This window comes from Corvus cornix, chromosome 12, assembly GCF_000738735.6.
Source record: "Corvus cornix cornix isolate S_Up_H32 chromosome 12, ASM73873v5, whole genome shotgun sequence".
Lineage (NCBI taxonomy): Eukaryota > Metazoa > Chordata > Aves > Passeriformes > Corvidae > Corvus > Corvus cornix.
Genome location: NC_046342.1, coordinates 1,897,772 through 1,919,812, shown reverse-complemented (window position 1 = coordinate 1,919,812; position 22,041 = coordinate 1,897,772). Strand labels below are relative to the sequence as shown.

At 41.3% G+C, this 22,041-nt stretch overlaps 1 protein-coding gene across 4 annotated transcripts in view; it reads left to right on the top strand.

Annotated features, from left to right (window-relative positions):
• The first annotated feature begins 5,469 nt into the window (after positions 1–5,469).
• The window catches only part of PPARG (peroxisome proliferator activated receptor gamma), a 54,012-nt gene continuing 37,440 nt past the window's right edge, over positions 5,470–22,041 (top strand). Inside the window, exon 1 of one of the 4 annotated variants that reach the window (XM_010409736.4) lies at positions 5,470–5,549. Coding sequence is in view for 1 of the 4 variants with exons in the window: in XM_019292078.3 (XP_019147623.1) it covers positions 10,078–10,198 (121 nt within the window). In the remaining 3 variants the exon portion in view is untranslated. Of the gene's footprint in view, positions 5,550–5,856; positions 5,995–9,904; positions 10,199–22,041 lie in introns of those variants that run through there. The other 3 variants (XM_039559212.1, XM_039559211.1, XM_019292078.3) reach the window with 3 other exon arrangements.

The following is a 22,041-nucleotide window of genomic DNA, read 5'->3' as shown; positions in this document are numbered from 1 at the left end:
AGGATGCCCCAACAGGACAAATATTGGGGTGATTTTTCACTGTGTTCTGCCTCACACTCCTGCCTGGGTACAAGTCAGAGGCAGAGTTTAGTGTGTATTTTGTTGGGTCATATCTCAGTGGTCACAACTTCCTTGGAAAAAGAAGCCTCTGCAGCACAGTTTGTGAGATGCAAGAAAAGGATGCTCCCATTTTATTGTTTTGCCACTCCTGGTGATTCTTTCAGAACTAACAGCATTTTAGGATGTTTAGTGTTAAAATAATGTATATTAATGTATATTAATAATGTATAATAATGTATATTAATTACAAAGACAATCAAGAAACTGCTTTATTCAGTCTTTGGTCTCGTTATCCAAAGCCATGCAACCTATTTGCTGTGAAGACTAATGAAGGTATTTCAGCAAACATAATTAAATCTATAGGATAATCTGAATGTCATCTAATTCTCTTTCAGTCTTTATTACCTATATCCATCCTAAATAATTCCAAAAAGTTTAAAATGTGTTTAAGCATTCAAGAATATAAACCTGATTTGCCAGACATTTGAAAGAGACCCTGATCTCCTTGGTTTAAAACCTCTTTGCAGTAGAAATAAAAGTTGTGGTGATGTGAATGTGAGATCCATGGCAGGAATGCTGAGAACTGACCCTTAAGACAAGGAGATGCTCCCCATTCCAGGACTTTCACTGGGATTTAGGAGCTGCAGTGTGTGAACTGTTGTTCTACAGCATCATCATCATTTAATTGACCAGCAGCATTTCCTACGTCTCTCTGAGCACCCTGGAGATTTGGGGAAAATATGTAAAAAGCAGGGATTTTAAAAATAGTGTTTCAAATTAACTCCATCACAACAATGTATAAAAACTATAAAGCGGGACAAAGGTTATAGGAAATGGAAGTACCAAGAGATCTTCAAGCACTCCTCCAAAAGAAACAATGGGGGGGGGGGGGGATTCATTATTTTTTCACAATCATGAGGGAGTGAGTACCTTTCTCATACTCTTACAAAGAAAAAACAATTCTCTTCATGAGCAAATGTTTAATTGGAATCTGGAGGCAAAGCTCTCTAGGTATTTTAAGTTAAAATTTGCATTTTTGAGTTTTTAGTCTTTACTGGAATCGTAGAATTGCTGTGTAAGACAGCAAATTATCCTAAAGGAGTTACTTTAGGAATATAGATGTGATCTGCTGATACAAGTATACACAAAGCCCTTTTATGAGCACAAAATAACTGTATAGACAGTAATGACTTTGTCTCGCAGTGCTCTAGCAATGTAATATTATTTCTATTTTATATAGGAGCAAACTGAGACGGAGCTCAGTGACTTTAGTGACCCACAGGAAGTCAGTGACACAACCAGGAATAGAAGCGAGACCTCTCAGCAGCTCAGTCCCATGCTTTAACCACAAGCCCAGCCACCTCCTTCCCATCTCAGATTAGCACAACTCTGAGCCTTGGTTGCATCAGCTCCTAATTTCAGATGTCTAAGCACATATAATTGTAGAAATCTGGATTTCTGAAGTTGAGTAAGTTACGTTCATAAATCTGTCTTAGCTCAATCACCCAAGAAATTAGGATAAACTGGTTTTAAATGAGGCTCAAAACGACCTTTTGGTTGCTTTAAAAGGATTCCTTCAGAAATAAATTTCGGATGGATTAACACATCTGACAGACAGCAGTCTATGCTTGAGCTCTTTATTCCTATATGTTCTTTTGCCTGCTAACTGTGTGTGATGTGCAACTGGGCCCATTTGATCAGAATGGGACTGGAACATGGCTATCAGATCCAATTACAGAAGAGCCAGACAGTCCTAGAGAGGAAGTTAATCCCTTCAAGATGAAATCAGAGAAGCTAAGAGTTGGGGGGAGACTAAAGGTCAGGGACAAAACCATTCTAATTAGAGGTGGGCAGGCTGGTGTGATCTTGGCTTTAGTGAATTTAAAGCAGGCGTGATTCGGATTTTGTTCTCTTTTTATCCAAGCCTCAAAGTTCAGGCAAAGGAGGCTCATTTTTAAGGGGTTCTTGTTTTGACCCGCCCTGCAGTTATCTGTGAAAAATCTGCCTCGTGCCTGGTTCTATCCCTCCTGCTGGATCCGAGGAGAAATTCACCCAGGGATAGTCCTCTACCAGCACTTAAAGGAATGCAGTTTAGGTTTGGCCATATATCTGTGTAAAATGCTACTGATAGCAGCTGAAACTTCTAATTCCCTTCAAGTAAAGAGTGTGTCCATACAGAATGTGCGAGCTGGAGATAGGAGTGTGGTGCGATATTATGACTTACTTTTTAAAAACATGCCTTCCCAGACCAAAAACTGCCAATAAAGGCAGAATGAGATATGCTAAGGCAAGTAAGATATGCTTTTTATCAATAAAAGGACACCAGATATATGAATTAAAATATTACATTACCCAAGAGAAAGAACACAGGGTAACTTTAAAAAAAAAAGCAGCAATACAGTACATTTTCAGCTCATTTAAACTCCATTCCTTTAAACCAATGCAATTTGCACAACCAGAACTTGCTGCTCAGGCTGTCAGATTTCTGGCTGCATTGTCAGAGTAGGAGATTGCCCTCTAGATGTTAAAAGTTTGGCTACTTCTTCATTCTATCCCACAGCACCGGGATGGGATGCACCGTGAGGGGTGATTTTAAACTCGGGTAATGCACCCAGAGGCTGAGAGCACAGACACAGGGGAAACATAAAAAGTAAGTAAAAGGTGGAACTTTGTGTCTTTGCAGAGATGGGAAGGGGTATAAATCCTTGTAAGGTTGCTACCCTGTTCAAGCCAATTGTAAAAGTCACAGCATCGTCTCCAATATATTCGTTGCTCTAACCATAAACACCTACCTGGAATTCCTTACCAGGAATTGTTGCACAGAAATTCATCCATCAAGATGGAAAAGAGAAATGAAACCGTTTAACAGAGGTTCTTTCGTCACTGCTAACACCCTTATCCATCTCGAGATTCCACAAAGTACTCATTTCAGCTTCTTATCTCAGTGAGAACTATTTTTGCCATATGATTGAATTTAATCTGCCTCATATTTTCTGAGTAATTGAAACCCATAATGTACAGTCAGTCTGTAATAAGTGCAAGCAGAAATAATATTTTTTTTTTCGGATGCAATGAATGCTTCAAAAAGACTCGCCACGAAAAACTGACCGATTAAAATTAATATAAAATGCAATTCTTTCACATGAAAAGAATTAACTAGTGCTTTTATACCCAGTAAGAAAAACAAAGTATAATTGATCTTGTGTGAAGGCAAATTATCTTCTAATTTTAAAACTAGAACTGATGCTGAGAGACTCTTCTCTGCTTCTCTTTGAACTTAGGGAAGAAGTGCCCATGGTTCAGGAAGGCCTGAGCCTGACATTTCATTCTTGTTTCATAACTCCTAGAGGTCCCAGCCAAACTCAGGAATTCTCTCAGATAAGCAGGGGAGAAAGTCTGGATCATCAAAAACTGCACAGTCAAACAATGCAAACAAAAACTTACGAGAAACTGATAATGTCTTTATTATGACCATTTCATTACTGTATAAAGCAACTTGATTACAGAATAGATAATACATTTGCAGCCTCTTTTATTTCTTTACCAATACAGAAATGATTGGCTTTCTCTGGAAAAAAACCACTCTGTTAAGGAAAAACAAATGAATTCAAATCATAAATAAGGCATACTCTTAATTACCAGAGAAAATTTATGGGTTCTTCACCTCTTGATTCTTCAAATTAAGATTAGCTGTCCGTCTGAAAGAAACATTTAATGAGATACCAAATCCTACCTAAAAATCCATGTTAAGCAGGAAATCAGCTAAGTAATTTTTTCCCTTCCTGTCTCAATCTGCTAAAATGCATATTTACAAAACCCGAGTAATTTGTACATAAGTTATCACTCTGTTTTCACTTAATGTTTTATGAGCTCTGTTCAAAAGATGAACTTGCTAAATACGATACTTAGAACAGAAAGAGACTGATACTGGCTTTGCAATATTTCTGTGAAAGCTGTGTCTGGCTGATTTCTCTGGACTGAGTTAGATATGCCTGTCTCACTCGTGCAATTTAATTAAAATCCAAACTCTGCTTTGTATTTCTGCCTCACTTCCGAACTTACTAAAAGCCTGGGCTCAAAGCATAGTCACAACTGGATGTTATCAATACCTGCCAAATTTTTTGAGTGCTTCCAGTTACACGGAGTTTGAAAAAACCTGCACGTTAACACCTCGATTTTTGGGAGGGGTCCTCTGTTATTCAGACACTTAAACTAAATGGGTAATTCTCCAGCAGCTCACAGAGAGAGCAGCAGCTCTGCTCTCACCAGAGCTAAATCAGAACTCTGTGGAGCATCCAGCTTAGATCCTTCTCCTTTTAACTTTCTATTGAAACTCTACCTCAGCTATTGCTGTAAAGTGGTAGAAATATTAATAACCGAGGTATTTAAAACCTCTTATTGTCAAGATTATTTTACCCACATTTGCCTCTTTGTTCATCCATGGTAATTCTGAGGGTTTGTTTTACTTGTTTTCAGGACCTGGCTTCTAATTCCGAGCCAGGGTATTACTGGAATAGGTCATTACTGCAGCATGTTAAAATAATTTTTAAAATACCCAACCAAAACAACAAAAAATAACCACTTAAAAAAAAAGTATTTCCACATTTCCAGGGCTAAAAAATTCAGATAAAAGGAAAAAAGCAGGAATTGAAAAAGATTCCTTGATCTGTCAAGGCAGAGGTAACACCTCAAGCCTATACAAATAGACAGATAATTCTCATAAAAATTAACACAAGGCTTCAAGCCTCTGCAGACAGAGAGATTGTTCTCATAAACAAAAGGCTGTAGGCAAAGTTAGTATCTGTAGGTAGTCCAGGTATTTTGACGTGTTCAACCCTAATCTATAAATTGCCTTCAGTATACAAATAATAAAGCAAATGTGGGCTCTCTTTCAAAATGCTTGATGACTAAGAACCATAACGAGGTAAATTTGGGATCCTCTCAGCCTTCCAGTGATGTCCAAGAGATCTGGAGTTTTTTGAGATAAACTGTTGTATCCCGGGGCACCCCGAGCTCCAAGATGACTCTCTAAAGCCTGTTGATCTTATGCCTTTTTTTCCACATCTAACTTCTTTTTCAAAGCCTCAGAGGCTGAGATAGAGGAGGTGACAGGCTTGTTGGGGCTTGCTGCCTCTGGAGAGGTACCGAACACAGCCTATACCGCTCGTCTCTGCATTCCTGGGAGGGTGGGGGGGAGCGCCCAGAGATAATCTCACGGAGAAAAAAAAAAAAGTGAAAAAGAATTTGCTTTACCTCTGTTACTGCTAAGAACCTTTTCAGAAAAGCCTTTACTCCTGTCATAGCAGGACACAGCCTGACGTGAGGTGACCCAGGCAAACTACCCAGCGCAGAGCGGAGCTGGCTGGAGAATGGGAATGCAAAAGAGAAAGCAGTCGGCAGCCGGAAAAAGTGAATTTTCAGTTACGGGAGATTACAGGGAGCAGAGATCAAATTCCAGCTGCGCTGCGTGGCCGGCGCTCTGCCCTCAGGTACACGCGGGTGATTCCGCTCCGCGGGCACGGGGGAACCGGCCGGGCTGGAGGGACGGCCCGAAGGGCAGAGGGAGGAAGGAGCCGCAGCACCTCCTCCTCCTCCTCCTCGTCGTCCTCCTCCTCACTGCCCCGCTGCTTCTCCCGTCCCGCTCTTCTTCGCCATCCCTGCGGCTGCGCTGCCCCGCGGCCGCCCCCCGTCCCCATCCCCATCCCCATCCGTATCCCCATCCCCGCGCCCATCCCCGCTCCATCCCCGCGCCCCCGAGCCCGCGGCGCTGCCAGCGCCCGCCGTGGGCCGGCGGGAGGCGGTGCCGGGGGGAGGCGGGCCCTGCCCGGGAGGACGGGCCGAGCGGGGGAGTTTATCCCACTAGAAGGGAACAGTTTCTCCCGCTGAGACTTGACAGCGCCAGGTCAGTGCGGGCTGCGGGGACCGTCCCCCGAGGTGAGGGGCGGCGGGGCGCGGGGGCAGCGGGGCTGTGACGGCACGGCGGGCGGGACGGGGCTGCCGGGGCTGCCGGGGCTGCCGGGGCTCGGGGCGGGCAGGGCGCGGAGCCCCGGCCCGCCGGGATGCTCGGGGTGCCGGGCGGGACGGCGGGCTCCGCGGAGCGGGCCGGGGGCCGGCGCTGCTGCGGACGGGCAGAGCGGAGCGCTCGGCGCGGCCCCGGCGGCAGCGGAGCCGCGGGCGGTGGCGGGCGGTGCGGGCGGGATGCGGTGCCCGGGGCAGCCCGGCCGCGCTCCAGGTGCGGTGCCGGCGCTCCGGCCGGGGCAGCCCGGGCGCTGTGTCCATGGTGCTGCATGGCCGTGGGTCCGGTCCGGCCGCAGCCGTGCAGCGGAGGATGCTCGGGGGCTGAAGGGGCGATGTCCCGCCCTGCGGAGGTGGCGGGTGATGGGCACGATGGATGGATGGACGGACGGACGGACGGACGGATCCGCTGCACGGGGCAGACCGCGGGGCGTCCGTTCCTGCCGCCCTGGGGGAAAGCACCGCCAGGGCAGTGCTGGGCTCACCTGGCTCCTCTCGTAATGAATGAACAGCTGCTTTTTTTGTTGTTGTTGTTCAATTTCCCCATCGCAGAAAGCCGGGGAGCCTTTCAGAGCCTGCAACAACTGAGATGCTATGTTGAAATATATTGTGTCTTGATGGCATGCCTCAGGTTCGCAGGAGCGTTTTGTAATCTTCCTGGTGTCATTTCTCCCCAGGGTATTCTGCAGCTAGAGAGTGCAAGTTCCTGTGGTGTTGTAACTTTGTGGCACTGTGTACACACGACAATACTATGCTGACTTAACAGGGATGCATTTATTAATATCAGTGATGTAAGGCTGGTATTTCTTGTGATTAAAAGCTCAGGGAATTATCAATTTCTTGATGTCCTGTGGAGTCTAGGTTCCTTTAAATGAGATGGATCAATTATAATTCTCCCTGAAATAAGCAGGGGTTTGGGTTAGCCTTGTGTTTGTGACTTGCTGCCCCATCTCTGAACAAGCTTTCGCTGTAGAACCTGATTACAATGCTCCACTTTAAAATATCTATTTTCTGGTAGCAATTAGTCCATAATTTAATAAGTAATTTACCTTTTAAAAGGTTACTATGATTTGTTACTAGTTAACTAAAAATTCCCAGCGTACACCAAGCGACTGTGACATATGATACTCAGTGCTCCCCTTTGAAAAGAAGTTTCGTATGGTGTGCTCTCACTAATATCAGAATTTGGTGCATAAAGTGATGTGTTTGACATCATTATTCTCTTTGGCTGTCACAAAAAAAAAAAAATTGCTGCAAAAATTGCTTAGAGATTTAATTATGAGATTACAAGAAATCACTCCTAGCAGTGTGTTAAGGCATGTGGCACAATATAAGCATGGGCTTGTCAAGGGGAGAGAGAGTTGAAAAAATAGTTGGCACTGACTTTGAATGATAACCAATCGGAAATATAATATAAAGGTATTTTTACACGGACAGCTTTTGAATTTGAATGTTCTTAGGCATCAATTTTGCAAAATATCTCACTAACTAGTAGTGGTTCAGAAATTCTATACTTATAAACAGCCCTAAGATGGTCTGGGTTTCTTAGAAATGCCTCAATGCCAAATTCCTAGATAATACAATGTATGAAACATCAGCATTCAGTGAAACTTCCATTACAGTATGAAATATACAAATAATAATTTCTTTCCTGATATAAATTTGTATTTCATATAGTGAATTCTGAAATGAAGGCGGTGAAATATCAGAATTTAATTGAAGAATGTTGAAGCTTTGCCTTTTAACCTTCCTTATGGGACTGATAAAGACACCCCTTATCAACAGTGCTTCTAAATCTGACTCTTCTGTGGACTTTTTTAAATAACCACAAGTCCATTTCTAAGTCAATAAAATAAATTTAGGCACAGCTTCAACTACTGTCAGTATAATTTCCTACTTAGAGTAATGGCTAATAAAATGAATTTTGAAAACAATAATTTTATTGTAAAATCAAGAGAAAGTCTAAAAGTAGAACAAAAACTCTGTCTTGTACAAAGCTGGACTAAATAATGAAAAATAAACTTAATACTTTTTCACCTTGTTTGGTGAGGCCCTCTTCAGGCTTTTTTTTTTTTCCATGTAATCTGCTCAGAGTGGAGTTGAATGCCTTTACTAGCCCTTTTTAGTAGCCTAATTGTGAATCACTAATTGTGCGTATTTGATATTCAGAATCCGAGTTTCTTTTACAAGTTTTTTCACGAGGATTATTCCCATGTCCTCCTCTGTCACGCAGTAAAAGTTTCCAGTGCAGTTACTCAAGAGGAATCGTCCTACAATTATAAATTCTCCATGCCAGGTTCTTTTGAAGTCATGGATACAATACTTTTCATTAGTTATTGCTACTAGTTTAATTTTTTAATCACTAATAGGTTTATTAAATCCAGCATGATATTAGATGATAAGTGCTAATTATTTCACACTGTATTTCCATAATGATGTGTCATTTTTCAACAGCAGGGATCTGTTTTTCAGGTGCTTTATGCCAAATCTTCTTTGTGTGTGAGTTAACTTTTTGTGAGCTAACAAGAGAAAGAGTTAGAAATAATCCAAAGCCAGAGAACATTGTTGTACTTAAGTCCTACTCCTCATGCTGCAGACAGAACTTGGGGGTTCCTATTAACAGGTCACTTCTTAAGGACTTCATTTACAGAGTACTTGGGGAAAAAAAATCTCCTCCTTGTCCCTGTCTTTTTCCCTGTGGAGACTTTTCCAAGGCAGAAAGAAAAATGAAAGAGCCGTAAGATTTGTCTTCGGATTCTTGGGAATACGAAATGTAAATTGATGCCTACATTAAATGATAAATCTCTTATATTTCTTTTGTCTGTTCCCCCCTCCACTTTTTATTTTCTACAAAGGGAAGAGCCCAGGGAGTTTTTTCAGTTGTGCTTTGTTTTAAATGGGGGGTAGTCCCTCTTTTTGCTGTTTTCACGTGCCAGGGACAATGTAGAAAATGCTGGTGCTAAGCAAATTATCACCCTGGTACTCACTCCTGTGGTGAGTGGGGCTTGGGATACTCCCAGGTCTCACAGGTAGAAGGAAATAGGAAGGAGAAAATAAATGTGGCAACCATAGGAAACACTACATTTCTGCTTCAGCATCAGCTCTTCTGCTGCAACATGGGCTTTCCTCTTCCTCCCGCTACAAAGTTTTCAGCCCTTCTCACACTGCAGGGCAAATTATAATAAATCTGTCGTAGAGTTTTGCTCTTTCAACTTAGAGAGGGGGGGAAAGAAAATTAAAGCAAGGCCTATTCTGCAGTCTTCCTATCTGGAAACTTTCGCAGAACTGAAGTCAATTTGATGATGTTCACATTTTTCTCCCACTCCACCCACACCTTCCATTATATTATTTGGCCTGTTTGCCCTCTCATAAACCACTCTATAGAACTGAACTAAACAATGACATCATTCTCCAATTAAAATTCATGATACATGAACTATATAGATATTTTTAATTACCTGTGTTGCAGTAGTACCTAGCAGCCTAGTCCAGATTGGGGCCATCTTCTTACTCAAATGAAATAATTGCCCCTGTCCTCAATACTATGTGATCTATGACATGAGAATGCAGAGTTCCACATTTGCAATGGAGACACAGTGTAGGAGGGAGATTGATGCAAAATATGAAATTTGAAATTTCAGTATTTCCATTTATAGAGAGTAAATAGTGCTTAAAACAGTAACAGATTCTAATCAGCATTGTGACAGAAAACGTTAGGGATATGTGTAATAAATCCCCAAATATACAGCAAAAACCACCTCAGCTTCTAAGCAGTATCCTCTTCTCTTTACTTGGCAGTTTATCAAGCTTTCCCTGGAACTAGGAAAACTATCCCCCTTAGACAGGGGAGGATAAGGAACCACCTCCAAAGCCGGGCTGTGAATTTCTGGAATGGACTAGCAGGAGATGCTCTGTGGACTTGCATAAGCCACCCCCTTTCCTCATGACTAAGCAGATCTCCTCCATGCCATGCAGTCTGCACATTCAGGACAAAGTCTATGAATGCAAGTCTCTGAATCCCAAAGTCTACTCTGCTGGTTGATAATTAGCAATTTACAAAACACAAAGCTGCCGGAGCTCTGGGGATGTATGTCCAGCATGAGTGCCCTGCATGGCTGCTGGGGTGAGCACACGTGTGGGGTTATGGACGTGCTTGTAGGGGATGTGTGTGTGTAGGGAAGGGATTAACCCTATGTTAGGAATGGCTTCCTACTTATCTCAGCAGTGCTGAAAGGCTGTGTGTAATTTCTGATAGCACAGGATAATAAATATTGGGCAATATCCCAACAGAAAATGTACAGAACCCTCCAGTCCAGCAAAGAAACTTCTTGGGTGGGTGGAAGATGCATAGAATCTAAAAAAAAAAAAATAGAAATCCCCGCTTCCTTGAGGTCAGTGGTTTCAGTAGGATCAGGTTTGCAGTGATAAAAGTTTAGTCCTCTATCCAGTTTGCTTCCATGCAATTACTGCTGAATTACTGCGTGTCTGTGGGTTTAGTACACTCAAAATTGAGGGTCCAGCTCTAAAGGAATTGCTGTTTGTTCAGTGAGACTAAATGTCTGAAATTAAATAGCCATGAGTACATATTATAGCTAAAGTCCTACATGTTTTTCTTCAAAACCTGTAAGAAATGCCAGTGTAACAGGAGGAGTTTATTTATCTGCCTTTTTTACTGGAATTTGTGTGCCATCAATTTCTTAACGTATTTCAACTCCAAATGAAAGGCCAACATTCTGCTACAGACACTGCAGTTGGTATTAGTTTATTCTACACTTCAAATTAGGCATGAGTTCTACTTTTGGTCTTCTAACAGCTATTATTATGCCATTATAAAATAGTCGACTTCGTGCTGCTTTAGGGGTTGTTGGAATTTCATGAGCTCTGTGGGGACTGATGTCTTTCCTCTTTATCACAGATCAGATTGTGACATGTTTTAGATTCCCTTTTGCCAGAATCCTACACTTTTTTATAGACCTCCAGCTCCAATCCCTCTAACTTACCTGGGTGCATAAAATTCTAAATGCGTGATTTGCATCCCAACACTTTCAGCTGTATGGAATATTTACCTGGGATAAGGCAGAGCAGGGGAAGTTTTCTTATTGCATCTTGTGTTTTTCCACTGAGTTTAAGCATTTACTTCGCAGAGAATTTCACATTTGCACAAAGGAGTCCTGCCCAGAATTATGATCTCGTCTTAAAACTTTTTACACGATACGTGATTACACTGCGTTGCATAAAGTGGGATTTTTATGTTATAATATTGCACGAGAAGTCCATAGTACTTGTGTGTTTGTTTGGATTTATTGAACAGAGAGGTTGTGTAACTGCTGTTACTATTTGTGGCTGGGTAGGAGCAATTTTGAAGTTTGAGAGGCTTTGAACTCAGGTTGCCATCTGTATACAAATAGACTGATGAACATTTTCACTGCCTGTGCTAGGGGAATATTTTAATATTGCTGTGAACCAAGTGCTCAGCCATGGTGCTTTGAGAGAGAAGTCAGGCTCACCAAAAGACTCACATTGTTCCGCCAAAAAAAGGAACTATGAAAAGAAAAATGTTAATTACAGGCTTTAACACTCACACCAAGATCTTCTAGTAGGGGTGGTCAGAAAAACAGGTTTTACTACCTGGACCTGGTGCTTTGTGGTGCTATCTAATATGGGGGCTTGTGGAAAAATGCAGCCACTTCTATTTACTGCCTTTCATAATGTACATATTTCCTCATGATAGGTTTAGGTCCTGACTTTTTATGTCTACAGTAAATAAAACTGAGAGTTTATCCTTTCATCTTGCATGTGTTTTCCTTGGAGTTGCTGTTCCCTACAGTGGTATTTCAGCTACAATATTTTATGCTGAATCTCAGCTTTTGAGCTGCATAGAAACATGTTATTATGTGGTACATTGCTAAATTGATTTTTAATCCTACCTATGAATGTAAAAAACAAGAAACCCAAATTTTATTTTCAGTTACACCCAGAGAAATCTATAGATAAGCAAGTACAGAAGTACATGAGGTTGCTTTATTTACTCAGAATTTATCTGTATTCTCCATTCTCTAAACTTATTCAGGACCATATGTAATGAAATTGGGAGAAAGTTTGAAGAGGCTGCAGCTCAGGGTCTCATTGCCTTCAGAATGAGGAAAAATGTAATATTTATTTGTTTTCTAGCATGCAATGTGTCTAAAACAAAGCTCTTGCACTGACTTAATGATGCAGCTACTCCTCCAATCCCCCTAAAGTTAACCCATGACAGGAGATGGATTTATTTCATGGAGACACTAAAGTTCTGCACGGGTTTTACTGCTTTTCTTCCCTTTGTCCCTCCCAGATGCCAACATTTGCACTTGAACTGCGTATCTGAGGTGCCTTGTTTGTCCATCAAGGCATGTTAATGTTATTTGAGGCTTGAAATGATTAGAAATGCTAAGAAAAACAGGGTAGTGTTTTATTTCTTTTAAATATCCCGCAGTATTGCCAACATAAATAGGGTTTGACAAATGGGTGCACATTGAGGGTACCCATACAGAGGTGCAGACTTTTTGGGTTTTGCCTAGAACAGGATTACGGAATGTGGAAACAAAAGTTCTGCAAATGTGCTTTCACTTTCAGAATTTCCAGCTGTTGCTGAAGATGGTTTGAGATGATAAACAAGATGAAACTTTAAGCCTTATTTAGAGCAAAAGGGTTTCACATTAAATCAGTTCTCTGAATGAAACAAGCACCATTTAAAAGGTTTCTTTTCCTGGATTTGGGTTGGGGTTTTTTTTCACATTTACACTGCAGCTATTGCCAGAATTGCTGAATTGGCCTGGAGTGGATTCTTTAGTACAGATCTCATCTAAATATGAGTTGTTAATTTGACTACTGAACAAGTTTCCAAATTGGTGCTACAAAAGTTTCAGGTCTTGAATTTAAAATGGGAAAAACGCAAATATTCAAAAATTCCATTCGGAGGCTCAGGATTTTTACCAATGGTTTCCATGTATTTTTCATTATTAAGGCAATGCAATATAATCTCCAAAAGTCTGATGGAAGCTTAATTAGTAGTTCCTAGCTTGCTTATTGGGGAGGGGGGGTGGTATTATCATTATTATTATTATTATTATTATTATTATTATTATTATTATTATGCTGTTTACATTTAAGAAATGCCACTGGAAGCAAATTCCACCCCTGCTTTGCCAGCTTCTTGGAGCATTCATTGTGCTGTGAGCCCACCAGTTGTCTCAAACTGGTGAATTGTTTTTGTGATGCAGGGAAGAACATTAGGCCATGATGCACAGGAGACCCAAGAGGGTTCCTTGCCCAGTTTCCTTTGGGCACTGCCCAAAATTTGTTCCCTGGGCCTGCCTCATGTGGCCAGTTTCACCAGGATATTTGTTATGTTCCCAAGATCTGCTTTAGTGTCGGGCTTTTTGCAGGAATCCAACCCCTGGGATAAAACACACACTTGAAATCGTTGCACCCAGGTTTTTAGCTGGGATAACACATCAGGTTATGCAAGCTGCCTTCTGACACAGGTAATGACATTTGAGGAATTATTTTCTTAGATCAGGATTACTGATTTATTAAGAAATAGTGGTTACAGCACAGTTGGCGTAGGCAGGAATTCTTGACAGTGCTGGAAGTACTGGGAAACCCTTCGGTATCAAGAACCCATTTTCCCTACAGCAAAGATATTTTCTTGTGGGCGTCTTCTTGAAAAAATTTTGGCAATGAAAATTGTAATCCAAAATTTAGGAGTATTAAAGATCTGGCTTGCCCCACAAACATACCTTAATTTTTAATAAAAACCACGTAGCAGGTGAATGTCAGAGTCCCCACAGCAGGACCCATTATGAAATGAGTCTGTGTCTATCACTGTTTTCATTGGTGTCTGTCAGTTTTTTAATGAGTCACAGTTTTGTTGAGAAGGGCATTTTTTTATGCAAGAAAAGAGTTGCACACAGCACAGCAGCGCTGTGAGCTGTACACAATCTGCTGGTTCATCCTTCGTGATGTAACACTGAGGATGTGGAAGTCATGTGCACTTCTTTCCATTCTTTTTTTGGGTCATCAGGGTGCCAGTTTCGAGTAGGTGAGAGATCAGATGAAAACCCCAAAAACTGCTGGGTATTGTCTCAATTCTGGTTTTAAAAGGTAACGACATTACCAGTGCCCTCCTGGTTTACAATACTCGTAACACGGAATTTATGCAGAATAGGTGGAGTAATGTGCAATGTTAAGGTTGGCTCCAGCTTTTTCAATCTTGTGAAATAGCAAGATTATCTTTAATCTTAATGGAGGCTACTGGTGTGCAGTGTGATTAGATTAATTGCAGTGGTGGATTAGGGCAGGGATCTAAGGCCAGTGTGGGACTTCGGAGGCTCAGCAGAGAAGGGAGCTGGGAAAAAGGGAAGAAGCTGTCCACAGTGAATATCAGGAAAGGAAATTAATTAATTAATTAATTAAAGGAAATGTCAAAGGAAGGCAGGGGGAAGATTAGCTACGACTGCTGGATTTCTTTATTTATTTAGCCCTTTTTATTTTTGCCAATGAAAGTATTAAAAAACGGGGGAATTCTTTAAAAAAATACAGATGTTTGAATTTCCTTCTCAAAGCTTAAAGTTTATTGTTGGAACCTCCTTGATTTTGAATTCTTCTCTCTGGTCTCTTATGAGATTTTCAGCTTTTCTTGGTTTAAGATATGCTGACAATGCCATAACGTGGTCTTTCACTGTATTTTGGCATCCCTACTCATTGTTCTTTTTCTGCCCAAGTTCGCTCTGTTTTTTAAATCTAGCCTTACTTATGACTCCTCTGAGAACAGGAACTGTCTGATATGCTAACAACAAGTGACAGCTTTCCTGTCACTGAGGACAGCAGAACAGGCAGTGAATATTGCTGCAGCCTGAGGTAAGTTTAGAATAACAATACCTCGTCCATACACTAAATTTGCTGTCCTGGAGTGTGCCTACGTCCTCTGACGCAGGCTGGGCAGCAGATTCCGGTCTCCTCCCCTCTCCAAGAACAGGAAGGCACAGCACAATGTTAGAAAGCATGTGGCAATTTTGAATTTCTCCTCCAGCTTGACCCTTAGACACGAGGGCAGCTCTTTTGTTGGCACTGGTGAAACAGCTGTTCTGGGAATCTCCACTGCATGTTACAGTGACTGGATTGAAATTAAAAAAACAAAACCACAACGAATTGCTAGATGTGAAAACAGTGAGACCATCTCTCCCTTCCCTCCCCAAAATTCTGTTGGGAGGAATAAAGGGAGGAAAACGGTTGAGGTGAATAAGGGAAGAGAAAATAGAGAGAACCTCTAATTGTCCTGGAAGGAAAGCAGATAAAAGCCAGGAGGAAGAAGAAATTGATGCAGGCATGGTTGCCACTTCCCTGACAATTATTCCAGGAAAGGCTAATGAATGTAGTAATTATACCTGGCAGTTACTCTGTGGAAGAAGGGAATTCTCTGGAGTCCAAAACAGTAGGAGTGATAGAGCACTCACTGAGTTATGAATATGGAAATGAAATAAAGACAATGCAGGCTAAATACTAAATAGCACTGTTGTCTGATTCCAGGGTGTCATTTAAACTGTTGTATAGCTCCTCGAAGAAAACATCCTCTGAGTAAGAATTCCTGAAATTAAATCAGGGAAAAAAATTGGGAAATCTACTGCAGAGAGGAGTGTTGCTTTGGGAAAAGTTACTGACAGAGCCCATAGGATTTTCCTCCCTGCATCTTCTAAAAGCCATTATTCAGAGCAGGGTCTGTTATTTCCTTCAGTGCTGAGCAGCAAATCTGAAGAATAGGGAATGTGGATTATCCTAAAAGCTGGGGGTGATTTTGAGGTGCCAGTGTGTTCTTCCCTATTCTCAGAGGAGTGAGAGAAATATTAATAATTATAAATATTAATAATTATTAATACATATAACTGCTTTCCTGTTTGCTGTAGTATTGCCATTCTTATATTGTGGAGCCTTGAAGCAGCAAAATGTTTCCTGTGTTTTTATGAGACACGAAGATCGATGGCTAAATGCCTCTGTTAGATGGCAACTACAGGAATTTGATCATTATCAAGAATGGAACTTAGAGTTTTCCATCTCTGCAGGGTTTTCTGCACAGATATTTCACTGAAACGAACTGCAAATTTGGGAAAAAGAGGTCAGTGCCTTTATTAGTGCTCAGTAAAAGGGTGTATGAGAGAAAAGCATCTGTGGTGAGATTTAGGAGAGTCTTGTTCACGTTCACAGTGGTGCTGAACTCCTCCAGAGTTGTGAGAACCCACTACAGGTATTCCCAGCTGGCAGGCAGCAACTGGGGCCACAGGCAGGAAGAAAAGCTGGTTCACAGTTAAATAACTGAGTGGATCTGAGGAAAACCAAACCAGAACCCCAAAGCAGCGACATTCCCCAGTCTCAGAGCAGTCTCGTTGAACGCAAGGGCTTGAACCATACTGGTAAATCAGAGTGCTGTAACTTGGGCACAGGTGCAGGAAGTGGAAGGTTCAATGGGTAGATTCTTAGAATTGTCCCTGCTCCAGTTTTAGCTCAGCCAATTAAGAGCCATTCAATCACTTTCCTGAAATACTTTGGACCATTTGCAAGAGACCATTCACAAATTGCCACCTAGTTTGGACAACTGAGTTTGATAATGAGAGCAGGACAAGCATGGCCAGAGTGAGAGTCCTGGGGCTCCTCGGTTTATTGGTAGAGCTGAAATGGAATCAGCTGAAACTCCCCTCAGATCTGTTATCATTTCTTTTTAAGTTTCTTGCTGCCCTCAGAGCAAGCTGATCTGTGCCTAATGTTCCACTCGTAGCTTTTCAGCTCTAAAAGATTAAGGTTAGGGCTAGGGTTTAGATTAGTGAATTCAAATGTGGAGATTTTTCTAAGAAAGCTTGTGGCACACAGGAAGAAATTGTGTATTTGGTAAAGTAGAGATCAGAATTTCATGAAAAAAATGATCTCTGTAGGTCGTTTTAGCCCGTGTTGTCTGTTCATTTGGCTGCCGTGTAAATAAATAAAAGAACACATTAAGCAAAGCCCAAAATCTTTATAAATACTCTTAATTTTTTCTAACCCTGTTATGGGAGCTTTGTGGCGTGATGGCAAAACTCCTTCTCTATTTATCCATCTGTCCTGAACAGATGTTAGTACAATACTTGTATAGGATACAGTCAATGCCCTGAAAAATAATTTGACTTTTTATTGTCCTACTGTCTGTTCCAAGAACTAGAGACAGCTAACATTGTAGCTCACCTGTAAAGAATACATTACAACTTGCTTGCTCTGAAAACTCCTCCTGGCTCGAGTGAAAGCGCAGAGGGCAAACAAAGTTATGAAATGTGTGCACAAGGTGTGAGAGAAGGGGGTTAGACCTGGGTATAATTCAGGGTTCTGATCCTTCGGGACAGCAGGGCCAAGCCACACTGACTGATTTGCCCCAAATTGTGTCAACAAAAACAATAAGGGAATTTTTAATCTTTGCTGTAATTAGACAGCACAGAGGTGTAAAATCCAAAAGATGACTGTGTAGTTTAACGCCTGAAAATTTGAGAGCTAAAATACTTGACAGTGTAGCCACCATTCTCAACTTCATTTCTGTCATAAAAGTTGTTAAATATTTTAGCTGTTAATTCCTTTCATCTGTGTGATCATTGATTCAATTAAAGAGCAGAAATTATCATGGTTTTTTGAGACTTAAAAAAATGCATCAAGAACCTTTTACAGGTAGTCAAACAGGTGAAGCATTCACGAAGAAATACACATTAAGTTACAAGATTTTTCAAAAGAATGAGACACTGACTAATAAAAATATGGCAATTCAGAGACTCAAAGCACAATTTCAGATGAAAATTTTAATATTTTAACTTCACATAATTGACTGGCAATCTCAGAAACAGCATAGAGAGGAGGAAGCTCTGTTTACCTTTGTAAGGGCATTGCCTTGAATATGGGAAACTAGAGATGGGGAAAGCATTTATTTATATGGGAAAAATACCCCAGGGCTCCTCAAGCCCTTTTGCTATTCTTAATTAAAGAGTAATTTTTAAAGGAATTTCTTAAAAACAAAACTATGTCATTTTTAACCACCTCAATCTGGCTAAACTGAAAGAGGGTGTGTTTAGATTGGGTATTAGAGAGAAATTCATAATTATGAGGGTGGGGAGACCCTGGCACAGGGTGCCCAGAGCAGCTGTGGCTGCCCCTGGATCCCTGGCAGTGTCCAAGGCCAGGCTGGATGAGAATTGGATCCACCTGGGACAGTGGAAGGTGTCCCTGCCCATGGCTGGGGTGGGACTGGATGATTTTTGAGGTCCCCTCCAACCCAAACCATCCTGGGATCCTGTGAAGTCATCACCTTGTTACGTGTGGTGAGGCAGCAGCACAACCACAGCCATTCTAAACTGGAAGAGTAATCCAGAAATGCAAAGTTCTCCAAGATCTTTTCCTGTTTTCTGAACCTTTAAGGCATATTTTTCAAATTTTCTCCACCTTGGAAAACCTTCGCTAAAATGGGAATTAAGCCATAAAAATGGATATCTGGTGTGTTACTATCAAATCTAAATTTTCCAATTTAAGTGGTTTGTAGTAAGACTAACACAGACAAATAAAGGAAATAATGTGGGAATTGTTGTGGCTGTTAAAAAGTGTCATTCTGTTCTTACACAAATAGTTCTTTGAACAGTAGAACCGATTCCCTTAATTTCCTATGGATATGTCTTTTTGGAATTCTCCATTTGGATTTTTTGATATATTTTTTTTTTTACAAGTTGAGCACAAACTGTTGCTCTTTCAGTGGTGGCAGCAGCAATGATTTCAGCCCTTTGTGTTCAAACTCCTCTACATTTGGAGTCAGTTCTGGCTGAAAACAGCCAAGGCTTTCCAAAGCCCTTGGGATGAAGAGAAACAGCCCAACAAAGACACGATAGGAACCAGTGAAGATATTATAAGCTTTGTTTTTTACAATCACATTATCAACTGAAAAATTATTTTTTAATGGGCAATATTTGAATCAATCTGTTAAACAAATATTGGTGGTTTATAACACGTTCCGAAATTTGGAGTATTCCGCATACCTTTGGGATGTGCTGGCCAGCTTCTGGAGCCACTGAAATATGGGACTTCTTAGGAAGTTCCTCATTTCAGAATGAGGCTGTATGTGAGTATCTTACTACAGGGAACTGGAAGCACCAGGAATCCCACAGGGAAGCACGTTCCCTTTTGATAAATTAATCGGGGCTTCCAGAGCAGAAGGCCCAGAAAGGCATCTAAACATTTCCAGTTTAGTCTCAACTGCTTTGTCAATCTCTTGAATTTCCTTCCTCTGCATCTGAGCTGTTACTCAAAAATTGTTTCAAATCATCAATTCATAGAGCCTGAAACTTTTCCAAGACAATAATAAAAAAGCAGTTTGTGGCCTCTGGGAGAGTAAATTCCAGGGTTAATTTATAACTAAAGCAAATGTATCTATAAAAAGAAGAAAAGCTCCATAAGAATTGTGTTAACAAATGACAAGAAAAAAGAGGCTTGATAAAAGATACCAGGACTTGTTTGGCACCAGTGATTTTATGACTGAGGAATTCAATTATAGGTGTGTTGGGAGTACCAAATCACAATTCTTTAAATTACTAATGGGAGACAAAGCTCTTTATCATGGCCTGAATGTGTTCACATGAAATGTTCAGTCCTGCCCTCTGTAAATAAACTTTTAGTGCTTACACTATGCATCTGCACTGGCTCTATGTCACCACAGTAAAAAAGATACTCAATGTCTGTTGAATCACTCTTCAAACACTGCTGATACCCTGCTGTACTAGAAATTATATTATCCACCAGATCCCTTCCTGTAAGTTCAGAGTGCTCAGCTGGCCATTTTTTCCTTCTGTATTCTTTCCATTTTCTAGAGTCGTGGTGGATTTATTTGCAGGAAAGTTCAGCCCGTGTGACACCAGGCTGCTCCCAGCGATAGGCAGCGAATGCTATCGCTGGGGATTTATTTACTCTCTTGTTGGATACCTAAGTGTCATAGAGGTCTTGGACTGGTGATGCAGATAATGACTTTGTACTTGCCCAGGAGAGACAGATTAGGCCGGGATCAATTGCACATCAGCTCCTGCCTAGAGCCTGACACCGTGTGAAGGCTGTCTGCTACCTGCTGTGGGAGCAGCAAACCCGTATCTCTTGTCAGCCACGGAAGGAGGAAGGGCTGCTGCTGGAAATGCAAATTTCACTCGTGGGGAGATCCCCCTGCTCACAGCTGATGCAGGGAAGTGCAAAGGACTCGTTCTGTGTGCTGGTGGAGTTCCAGCAGGCTGGGCGTCGCTCCTGGAGAGCTGCAGACGAGGAAACTTGTAAAGTCGGCGGGGCTGATTTAAGTTCCTTTGAATCTTCGTATGGTTTTGTTGGCTGTGTCATTGCCATGACCTCCAAACACCCTCTTTACTGTGGCAGGCTTGTATGAATGTTCTGTGCACAGTGCCCACCCCAACTACTAAGCCAGACTATTTATATGAAAACTTACACAAAAAGTAATTTGCTTTATTTCATCATCACTTCCTTTTCTTCTTTTGGTATCTGTAGCTGAGAAAAAATGTTGTTTGCATAGCAAAGGTTTAATGCATAAAACTTTCACCCTGAATGGCCAAAAAGCAAAATACGTAATTCTTTTTGGTCATCTCTTTATTGACCAACTGATTTCACTTTTAGTGAGAATATTATTCTCTCCTAAATAAAAACTTATTAACAGTTTTTGGTTCTTACCATCTTGACCATTTGAAAATTTTAAAATATAAGCAACATCATTCAATTTCTAATTTTTTAACTAATTCTCTTTGTTGGTTTCATTGACAAAGAGGCAAAACAGACTAAGAAGTGTTGGAGTTCCCCTGTCTTAAACTATTAAAAGTGTTTATTATATATAAGTATTTAACCACTGTGCCTGGTAGCTTGTAATCAGCCCATAGCACTAATTTTGAGAATTAATTTTTCAACCTCCTGCTTTTAGATCAGGTCCATGAAATCCAAGTGAAGTGCATGAATTTCTGAGACAAAAATCTATATTGTGAAGAGGAAAAAGGAGTGCTGGAGAGGTAGATATTCCACAAAGGAGTAGGAATGTATTCCAGAGACAAGCCGTTATCTCGTGCCCTGGTGCTCTGAATGCAAGAGTCCACAGGCCCTAAAACTCCTCACAGATGACACTGGGGGGAAAAAAAAAAGGTGAAAGATTCAGGGAAATACCTTTGTTGTGTTGCTGGGGGGGTTTTTTGTTAATTCCCTCTCAGCCTCAAGGAATGCTCTGGATGTCCGTGCTGCAGAAACGTATGAAAGTTGTCTCTGTGTGGAGCTGCCATTGCTCTTTGCCTTATCTGTGAAGGAAACACAGCAACTCCCTCTGGGGAAATTTCATCTTAACTTGATCTTAAAATAAAAAAATCAAGGGAAAGGTCATATCCTAATAAGCTGTGCAAATCTAAATTCCCAGGGAGCTTCAAAATGACATTGTATGACTAGGGCATTAACAATTTTCCGACATGTATTTTTGAACTGCTTACAATAGTGGTTTTAACATCCCAGAACTAATAGTAAAAGCAAGATACAACTGGCAAGATGCAGGATCCGGCTGAGCCATGTGATTCACAGCATATGGCCCATTGATAATCCAGGGGAGCTGACACACAGAATGGAATTGGCAACTCTCTCTGCTTTCATTGAGATGTAGATCTTGGGAGGAAGCTTTTTACTGCCCACTTGATGTGCTGTTGTGGTCTCAGGATCAATAGTTTGCACTTTTCCCCCAATCTCAGATTATGGAGCAGTGATTCCCCCAGATTGTCTGAGGAAGGAGGAGGTTCAGTTTGGTGCCTGCATGGTCTGTATGTCTGTGTTGGTGGAGATTTTGGGTTTGGTGTGGTCAGATATTGACCAGGAGGTCCAGCATTCCTGTTAAAAACAGATGCTGCCATTGCTGTCCTG